Here is a 9,950-nt window from a genome sequence, read left to right as displayed (position 1 = left end):
GTCACATGTGGGTTTATTTACTCGAACACAGTTCATTAAGTAAAAATTACTTCATATTGAACCATATAAACTACTGAATATATTCACCATACAGATGTGCCGGGTCACATGTGGGTTTATTTACTCGAACACGGTTCAGGAAGTAAAAATTACTTCATATTGAACCATGTAAACTACTGAATTTATTCACCGTACAGATGTGCCTGGTCACATGTGGGTTTATTTACTCGATGAACGCGGTTCATGAAGTAAAAAATAATCCATATTGAACCATGTAAACTGCTGGATTTATTCACCGTACAGATGTGCCGGGTCACATGTGGGTTTATTTACTCGAACACGGTTCATGAAGTAAAAAATAATCCATATTGAACCATGTAAACTACTGAATATATTCACCGTACAGATGTGCCGGGTCACATGTGGGTTTATTTACTCGATAAACATGGTTCAGGAAGTAAAAATGAGTCCATATTGAACCATATAAACTACTGAATTTATTCACCGTACAGATGTGCCGGGACACATGTGGGTTTATTTACTCGAACACAGTTCATTAAGTAAAAATTACTTCATATTGAACCATGTAAACCACTGAATTTATTCACCGTACAGATGTGCCGGGTCACATGTGGGTTTATTTACTTGATGAACGCGGTTCAGGAAGTAAAAAATAATCCATATTGAACCATGTAAACTGCTGGATTTATTCACCGTACAGATGTGCCGGGTCACATGTGGGTTTATTTACTCGAACACGGTTCATGAAGTAAAAAATAATCCATATTGAACCATGTAAACTACTGAATATATTCACCGTACAGATGTGCCGGGTCACATGTGGGTTTATTTACTCGATAAACATGGTTCAGGAAGTAAAAATGAGTCCATATTGAACCATGTAAACTACTGAATTTATTCACCGTACAGATGTGCCTGGTCACATGTGGGTTTATTTACTCGATGAACGCGGTTCATGAAGTAAAAAATAATCCATATTGAACCATGTAAACCACTGAATTTATTCACCGTACAGATGTGCCGGGTCACATGTGGGTTTATTTACTCGAACACAGTTCATTAAGTAAAAATTACTTCATATTGAACCATATAAACTACTGAATATATTCACCATACAGATGTGCCGGGTCACATGTGGGTTTATTTACTCGAACACGGTTCAGGAAGTAAAAATTACTTCATATTGAACCATGTAAACTACTGAATTTATTCACCGTACAGATGTGCCTGGTCACATGTGGGTTTATTTACTCGATGAACGCGGTTCATGAAGTAAAAAATAATCCATATTGAACCATGTAAACTGCTGGATTTATTCACCGTACAGATGTGCCGGGTCACATGTGGGTTTATTTACTCGAACACGGTTCATGAAGTAAAAATAATCCATATTGAACCATGTAAACTACTGAATATATTCACCGTACAGATGTGCCGGGTCACATGTGGGTTTATTTACTCGATAAACATGGTTCAGGAAGTAAAAATGAGTCCATATTGAACCATATAAACTACTGAATTTATTCACCGTACAGATGTGCCGGGACACATGTGGGTTTATTTACTCGAACACAGTTCATTAAGTAAAAATTACTTCATATTGAACCATGTAAACCACTGAATTTATTCACCGTACAGATGTGCCGGGTCACATGTGGGTTTATTTACTTGATGAACGCGGTTCAGGAAGTAAAAAATAATCCATATTGAACCATGTAAACTGCTGGATTTATTCACCGTACAGATGTGCCGGGTCACATGTGGGTCTATTTACTTGATGAACGCGGTTCAGGAAGTAAAAAAGAGTCCATATTGAACCATGTAAACTGCCGGATTTGATTACCGCGCTGCGGTTGTTCTTTTTTCGGCTCGGTGGAGTAAACGTGACCGGGCGGCGCCGGCGTTCACCCCTGCAGCGCCGGCAGCAGCTCCGCGACGCTGTCAACAAAGTAGTCGGGCACCATGGCCATGCGGACCGGGCAGCCGCTCTCCCGGTGGCCCTCCGCGTCCGCCAGCGTGGACACGCCCGTGAGGGTGAGCAGGGTCTTCAGGCCGCAGCTGGTGCCCAGCAGGATGTCCGTGTCCAGCCGGTCGCCCACCATGAGCGAGCGGGCGGGGTCCAGGCCGAACTCGGCGGCCACGCAGTCGAACATGTAGCGGCTGGGCTTCCCCACCACATGCGCCTGGCGCTGCGCCGCCGTCTCCACAGCCTTCACCAGGCAGCCGGTACCTGCGGCACAGAGCGGTGCTCACGTTAACGTCTGCCGTGGATGCCGTCTGCCTATGAACCAGAAGACCCAGGTTCAAACCCCACTTACTACCATCGTGTCCCTGAGCAAGACACTTAACCCTGAGTGTCTCCAGGGGGGGACTGTCCCTGTAAATACTGACTGTAGGTCGCTCTGGATAAGGGCGTCTGGTAAATGCTGTAAATGTAGACGTGATGGACATTTAGGTGGGTTGGCTGTTGCCATGGCGATTTTACATTATATTACATTACATGCATTTACCAGTTTAGGCAAAACGTACAGTTTGACGGTGTAGCGCGGTTACGTCTGATGCACCGGAGTTGGCGAAGGCGGGTGGAAGCGTGCACCAATCATACGGAACCACGAAAAATAATTCACTGTTCTGAAATCAGCGCTGAAAACAGCGCTTGGTTCTGTTTTGCGCCCATATTCTACCTTATTAGTATCAGTTACCGGCCTTTACGGTCATTACGTCACACGACCAGGCATTTCATCGCACAGAACTCCCGGTAAGGATGTATAAAGCCAGATTTTCGTAAATATTAAAACCTGTGGTATCATCACAAAAATAAAATGCTGCGAAAGCGGTAGATACACGGGCAATATCACACTCGCAGTAAATCTGTGCATTATTATTTAAAATGTACCACACCAGAACAGAGATCAACGTTGTCCAACGTTGACGGAACGTTCTCGGTCTAAAGAGACTGCTCTCCGTCCACTTTTTACTCCACACTGATGCGAAGGATAATGCGTCTGACTACGGATCAGAAGATTCTAGGTTCGACTCCTGGCTGGCTTGTGCATTTGTGTTATAGGGTCAGTGGTGGCCTATCGGTTAAAGAAGCGGGCCCCGTAATCAGAAGGATGCCGGTTCGAATCCCGATCTGCCATTGAGCAAAGCACCGTCCCCACTCACGGGGGCTCGCTCACTCAGGTTGATGGGTTAAATACAGAGGACACATTTCACTGTGTGCACCATGTGCTGTGCTGCTGTGTATCACAATTTAATTTAAAAGCATAAGCATGCTTCACACTCGCCGGCTCCGGCGGGCCTGTACCTGGGACTGCCTTGCCCCCCTCCAGCGGAAGCCGGGTGTCGGTGTTGGTCCCGACCAGCAGGCAGTCCGGGTCGGCCAGGTACTGCAGGGCTTTATTCAGCTTCATGTAGCTGAAGTGCTCGTCGAAGCCCACCAGCACGGCCTTCACCTCGGGGTCCAGCGGCACGGCCGCCCAGTCCGCCTGGCCCCCCGAGACCAGGTCCGGCCCCACCCCGACCTGCTGGATGCCCACCTCCTCCAGCTCCTGGCGCATGGCGCCGCTGCCGATCAGGTAGACCTTGCCCTCCAGGCCGCACACGGACTTCAGGTACATGGCGGAGCAGTAGGCGGTGGCGAACACCTCGTCCGCCGAGGCTCCGAAGCCCAGGCGGGTCAGCTTCTCCGCGTACATCTTCCTGGTCTTGGTGCTGTTGTTGGTGAGGAAGAAGACCCGCTTCCCGCGCCGCTTCAGCAGGTTGATGACCTCCGCGGCGCCGGGGACGACCTGGTCGCCCCTCCAGATGACCCCGTCGCAGTCGAACAGGACCGAGTCCACCGAGTCCAGCAGCTGGCGCGCCAGCGGGCCGCCCAGGCGGCTGCACTTCGCCGCCGCCGCCATGGTCCGCTTTTTTTTTTTTAAAGAGGTCACTCCGCTGCTGCGCGTCAGGCCGCTAAATTCGGACCGGCCATGACCTTTCCCCGTACTTCCGCACCGGCGCGGCGGCCAAGTCTCGCGAGACCAGCGGGCGAGAACGGGATTTCAGCAGGGACGTTCAAACAATAGCACGGCTTTCAGCCAAGAGCACATTAACGAAGAGCGGAAACAGCCACCGAGATACAGGAGCATTAAAACAAGGTTTCTACCCTGCTGAATGATATTTAATCTCCACCTAATCTCAAACCAATTTCTATTCCATGTGCAAATTACTGTATCAGTATATATGCTAGCTTTCCCCTTACTTTCTGTATTACATCAGAATAACTTTATCATTTTTGGTCCCTGTTACAACGACAATAAAGTTATTCTGATTCCTGTGCTTGAAAAGTTCTAAGAAAACCATTTTTTAAAGTAAAAAAAAAAGTTAATGTGTAAAGTTTGGTGGAGCATCGCTTGGGATGGTAGTAGCCAAGTGGGTAACACACTTGCCTATGAACCAGAAGACTACAGAGTCACAGGTTCAAATCCCACTTACTACCATTGTGTCCCTGAGCAAGACACTTAACCCTAAGTTGCTCCAGGGAGACTGTCCCTGTAACTACTGATTGTAAGTCGCTCTGGGTAAGAGCGTCTGATAAATGCCATAAATGTAAATGTAAATGCAAACCTGGCAACACTGTTACTGCCCAGCCCCGCCCTAATTCTGTCCAAATGCCACTCACTGCTCCACTCCTAATAGATATCTTTTAACATCCCGCCACGTGTGGTGTACACGGTGGGCCTTTAATGTGGGTTTTCTGGACAGTTCAGGTTCAGGCTCCAGAGGACGGCAGGACCGGAAACACATGAGTAGTGCACGCTCTGTAATAAAATGTTGTTTATTAAATGTATCCAAAAATGTAAAAAAATGCCTAATTTAGTTTCTTCTCAACAGGACACAGTGGGTAGAAGATCTCCCACAGGTTCCTGAGCAGGCCACGGCTGTAGAAGCTTCTGAAAGGGCTGAAAGTACTGTGGACGTGGTGCCCGCCCTGCTGGCAGTGCCCGCAGCCGTGCCCTCGCGCCTTGTGCCACTCGTTGGAGGTGTGATTGCACACAGCCAGGTAGAGATGGAAGAGGGAGTAGCCCGCTAGTAGGAAGAAGACGAAGATGAGGAATCCCAGCATGAAGATGATCCTGGGAAACGTCAAGAAGAGATGCTGCGGAGATAACAGTTACTTCAAGTTACCCACCTGGTCTGGCATGAAATTTGAATATAACACGTATCTATAGAATTTCTATTTAAATCGTATAGTACACTAGGGTGTGTATTGGCAAGGATCTCATGATATGTCACACGTCACGATACTGTACATATTGCGATATTCTAGAGTTCACTGAAAATGTAAAAACTGAGCGTATATACGATGCTGTGACCTGTCTGTCATGCTTTGTGAAATGCCAGGCAGTAATTTAAAGCTCCTAGCTGCACAGCGCCATCTACAGGAGTGGAGGTCGATCTCTGCTGACCTCACTAAAGAAAATGCTCCACCCGGTGGAACAAATTTATTTACAAAAATATCGATATTTGATGTCCCTGCATCGATACAATATCAGCGCATAAAATATTGCATCAATATTTTTAATGGCAACACATCATACTGTACAATACTGGATATAACTAACGTTATGATTTTCCTGTGCTATACTTCCACAATTTACTAGTTTACTCTGTTTCTACCTATATGTTTAAATGCTGGATTTTGTAAAAATGATGCCTCACTGTACTTTGTGCCATAATTTTGCTGTATTGCGGTGGTTTTGGTGCAAAGTGTGCTACATAGAATGTAAAAAAAAAAAGATTATTAAGCATCAGTGTTTTCACATTCTGCTGTATCATATCATGATTTTCTTATGTCTCAGCCACTTGGCTGGGACATTTTAGCAGCTCAGGTGCTGGTAACTAGCAGTCCATAGTGAAGTCGGAGGTCGGCCGGCAGGTGAAGGTCGACGCGCCTGTCAGGACTAAATAATTTCCCGCTGCAGCTAAACCCACCTGGACAACAAAGGCCACACTGGTGGGCTGCTGCTCACCCTCAGCATCTACGTAGCGGGCATGCAGGAGCCCAGACGCCAGCACCACCTGCACCAGCATGTCCACTGTCACCGTGGCAATGTACCCCGCCATGGCACACACGCTCAGGACATACAACAGGAAGAACCGGGTGTTCTGAGCACCGATGCAGTTGTTCACCCACACGCAGTGATGGTCGAACCGCTGGACACATCGGTCACAAACACCTGTTCGGAATATCAAAGAACAGTTGGGCACTGTATAATCATACAGGGCACAGACATCAAACAGGATAATAGCACAACTCACTGCAGTGTTTGGACCTGGCGGGTTTCTGCAGCTGACAAGTGTGACAGAAGTCCCCCGAGTGGAACAGACTCTGGTCGAATGGGTAGACCTGAAGCTGCGTGGCATGGTTCGCTCTAGTCAGTGTGCCTTCACACAGGAAACAATTCAACAGTAATAAAAGTCTTTTAAATTTACTATTTTTACCAGACGCCCTTATCCAGAGTGCCTTACAGTCAGTAGCTACAGGGACAGTCCCCCTGGATAAAAGTGTCTTGCTCAGGGACATGGTGGTAGTAAGTGGGGTTTTGTAGTATTCTGGTTATTACGTGAGTATGTTAACCACTACGCTACCTACCACCCTTTTCTTTACTTGCATTTGTCCTGGCAAGATGATGTCCATGTGTCACATACCAGGGTCTCGGCTCCAGCAAAGGAAGAAGAAGATCGACTTCATGACCCACAGAGCGTATGGGACGTACAGGCTGGTCTCACTGGTGCCCATGTCTCTGCAGTAATCGTACACTTCATAGTGGTACTCGGCATAAACAGACACTTCCAGCAGCACGTGCAGGTAAATGAAAAAGTTGCTCCTGAGGGGGGTGGAAGGTCGCCAGTGAATCGAAAGACAGAACATCAAGCATCTGGTAGTAAAAGAAAGGTTTGGGAATAGCCCACCTCTGGTGAAAGAGTCTGTGAACGATTCCGAGGACGGCCCTCTGCAGCTTTTCGGGAACGAAGGGAGAAAGCACCTGTGTAGGAAACCACATGTTCAGCAACCCAGTCGGCATCTACCCTATATTTCAAATCATAAAAATTATAGCATTTCAAAATATTCTTCTTACAATTCTCCATAACCACAGTACCAAGCATTTCAGTCTCTCAACCATAATGCACTGGAAGTGCTCAAAAGTAGTGCAGTGTGGTGCAATTTAACTAATTGCACCCTCTAAATGTACTTATTGCACTCTACCCATCAAGCCGCATCGATCTATGCTGCTTGTGCGTATTGACTGAATTACTGGGGTGTGGGGTATGTATTGGCAAGGATATGGTTTTATTGATGGAATTACTGGAAGTTGAAGAAATCGGTTTTGCTGTTCTGATCAAATACTGATCGACAGCGCCCCCGTGTGTCCGACTCGCTCCGCACCGCCAGCGCTGCAAGGCGTACGATAATGATCGTTTTTCTACCATAATTTAACCCTCTGTACGATCAATAATTCCAATAAATCCCATAATGTACGATATTTTTACCCCTTCATTTTATGGGTAGGTTTTCATTACACGAACAGGTACAGATATCTGTTTTTAACTGGCTGCTCGTACTTGGCTTGGCGCAGTCGTCTCGTGTGTTTTTACATCCAATCAATGCACGATATAACACACTGGCGTCAAACTCGCCACCATTTCATACAGATTTATTATACTGACCCGGCGACATGACGCGCTGATCACACACAAAAACTACAAATCCCATAATGCAGCGCTTCAGTTACCTTGCCGAACACGTGGTGACGCACAAAGTAAAGAACTCAGTCACTTAGCACTTTCAAACGGCAGCTCAAGACATTCCTCTTTAGAGAATATTTAGATGAACTTGTAACCTTCTTATTGTCTGACTTCTGTATAGAAAGTACAGCAGAGTGAATAAAAAGATTGTATTCATAGTTGGGGGTCCAAGTGAACCAGAATTGATCAATTCACTGATGGTAACATGGAAGCACGTTGTAAGTCGCTCTGGATAAGGGCGTCTGCCAAAGGCCTTAAATGTAAATGTAAGAACGATGAGCGGTTTAAGCATAGATTTGCAGCTACAGAAGACCCAACATCCCCATCAAACCTGCAGAAATGCCTGGGAGAAAGATCCCAGTGAGCAACGTCTGAATGCGTGCTGCTCACCGCCGCCGCCGCGCTGCACAGGCGCCCGACCGGTGCCCGGTGTCGCTGGCCGCCGTATTTACACACAAGCACGATGCAGCTCAGCACGGCCGCGACGTAGAGCGCGAACAGAGTAAGGAAGTCCATGGGCCACCCTGGAACAGGGCGAGAGCAACAGCAACATTATTAATGATTATAATCGCAGCTCTCCCAGGCCACGGTGACGGTGCACTTCATCACAACACTTACACGCTTCTGCAGCTTGTTGTGTGCTCCGCCACGTAAATCACGATAAATAAAAGCTCTGTGCAGAAACTCCGCACACAAGTTGCAACGACGGCGCCAGGCCCGCTGAGCCGGATAAAGTCTGCACAACACACATCTTCAGTTTATTCTTACAATTCATACGCGAATTAAGGATCGTTCATTAAAAACTCTGGTTTAAAGCTTTACCGCTGGTCGGCGGGTTACATCCTGCTTCTTTACTTCCGGGAACGTAGGCGATGACGTAATCACGCCCCTGTTCGTCACGTGAGTATTTTATATACAAAAAATATATAACAATAATTTATTAATTTATTTATTAGCTCAGTTATTAAACTTTGGGTAGGTCTAGACTATAGGGTTTAAATCCAAAATCTTCATAAAAATCTCGTACTGGCACTGATAGAGTTTTTGGATTTACATGTTTGAAGATGAAGTTGAGCTTTATTGTCATTTCAGCTACATACATACTGTCTGGCAGTGAGGGTCTGAATGCTTCGGTACCTTTTACCGGATGGTCGGAGGATGAAAGTGAAGTGCTTTCCAGGTGCAGCGTGTGGTAAATGTCCGTTATGGACCGCTTCTCAGCGGTCCTCACTATCCTGTAGGGTCCAATACTGTGCAGGTCCCAAACCAGACAGCGATGCAGATGGTCAGAATGCTCTCATAGTGAAAGTGACACCACAAAATGTGTCCTCTGCTTTTAACCCATCACCCTTGGCACCTTGGGACGCTGCGTTTCTCAGTGGCACCTTGGCAGCTTTCTTATTACAAGGCAACTTCATTAACCACTAGGCCACCACTGCCAGATCTCAGTTATTACAGAGCCCCAGGTCTGTCTCTACCCTCCACAATGGACATTTACCACACACGCTGCATCAGAAAAGCCACCAGCACTGTGAAGGACTCTACACACCCCTCACATGCACTCTTCACCCTCCTACCATCCAGAAAAAAAGGTACCGAAGCATCCGGGCCCTCTCTGCCTGACTGTATGTATCTAGCTGAAATGACGAGCTCAACATCAACTTCTGCATCTGTTTGTACCCGGTAGAGACAGACCTGGGGCCGGGGTGGTGAAGATGGTGGTGGGAGATGGGCTCAGCCTCCGCAGGAAGGAGAGACGGCGCCACACTTTCATGGCTGTTGAGCTGGCGTTGGGAGTCCAGGAGAGGTTCTCCTCTAGATGATCCCCGTCGATGTTCAGTGGGGCGTGGTCCCTCTGTTCTCTTCTGTGTTAACTTTATTTTCCAGGCAATAACAAGGAACACTTTTAAGACTCACCACATTGGTGAATTCATATGTTTGCTTTACAGTGAACACGTCATGCCAATTGTGCGTCCCCGCGCCATTAAAGGCGGGTGAGCATCGGGTTGCCTGGCGCTCACTGTCCTCATGCTGGTGTCGCGTGTCACGTTTGGGACACGAGTGCGAGGGCACGCGAGCTCGCAGAGGTCCCGCCGTTTTTCCAGGTGCAGGTGACTCTCTTTCCTGTCTAT

General features: G+C 47.3%; 2 protein-coding genes across 6 annotated transcripts; both read right to left on the bottom strand.

The window, feature by feature from the left end:
* Positions 1–1,577: 1,577 nt before the first annotated feature.
* LOC114795950 (glycerol-3-phosphate phosphatase-like) lies at positions 1,578–4,105 on the bottom strand. The gene is made up of 2 exons (XM_028989705.1): positions 3,332–4,105; positions 1,578–2,251 (listed from the first exon to the last, which is right to left on the bottom strand). The coding sequence occupies exons 1-2, from the start codon at positions 3,927–3,929 to the stop codon at positions 1,926–1,928; spliced, it is 924 nt and encodes a 307-aa protein (XP_028845538.1). The 5' UTR covers positions 3,930–4,105; the 3' UTR covers positions 1,578–1,925.
* Positions 4,106–4,828: 723 nt separating this feature from the next.
* Positions 4,829–8,688, bottom strand: LOC114795948 (probable palmitoyltransferase ZDHHC4). 5 transcript variants are annotated; one of them, XM_028989700.1, is made up of 8 exons: positions 8,641–8,688; positions 8,437–8,554; positions 8,209–8,342; positions 6,985–7,058; positions 6,721–6,899; positions 6,331–6,456; positions 6,004–6,248; positions 4,829–5,167 (listed from the first exon to the last, which is right to left on the bottom strand). In XM_028989700.1, the coding sequence occupies exons 3-8, from the start codon at positions 8,332–8,334 to the stop codon at positions 4,880–4,882; spliced, it is 1,038 nt and encodes a 345-aa protein (XP_028845533.1). In that variant the 5' UTR covers positions 8,335–8,342; positions 8,437–8,554; positions 8,641–8,688; the 3' UTR covers positions 4,829–4,879. The 5 variants fall into 5 exon arrangements, with proteins under 5 accessions (XP_028845533.1, XP_028845535.1, XP_028845534.1 ...); XM_028989702.1 differs by having other exon boundaries at positions 6,042–6,248; XM_028989701.1 differs by lacking the exon at positions 8,437–8,554 and having other exon boundaries at positions 8,641–8,672.
* Between the last annotated feature and the right edge of the window lie 1,262 nt (positions 8,689–9,950).

The sequence above is a fragment of the Denticeps clupeoides genome, chromosome 8, assembly GCF_900700375.1.
Source record: "Denticeps clupeoides chromosome 8, fDenClu1.1, whole genome shotgun sequence".
Classification (NCBI taxonomy): domain Eukaryota; kingdom Metazoa; phylum Chordata; class Actinopteri; order Clupeiformes; family Denticipitidae; genus Denticeps; species Denticeps clupeoides.
This window is presented reverse-complemented; position numbering and strand designations above follow the sequence as displayed.

Bases quoted from the DNA above. Each gene is read 5' to 3' on its own strand.
- LOC114795950 (XM_028989705.1), bottom strand. From the start codon at position 3,929: ATGGCGGCGGCGGCGAAGTGCAGCCGCCTGGGCGGCCCGCTGGCGCGC. The intron at 2,252-3,331 runs GTACAGGCCCGC...TCTGTGCCGCAG, and splicing joins GGGGGGCAAGGCAGTCCCAG to GTACCGGCTGCCTGGTGAAG.
- LOC114795948 (XM_028989700.1), bottom strand. From the start codon at position 8,334: ATGGACTTCCTTACTCTGTTCGCGCTCTACGTCGCGGCCGTGCTGAGC. The intron at 7,059-8,208 runs GTGAGCAGCACG...TTTCCTACACAG, and splicing joins TGTGCAGCGCGGCGGCGGCG to GTGCTTTCTCCCTTCGTTCC. The intron at 6,249-6,330 runs GTGAGTTGTGCT...TATTCCGAACAG, and splicing joins CGCCAGGTCCAAACACTGCA to GTGTTTGTGACCGATGTGTC.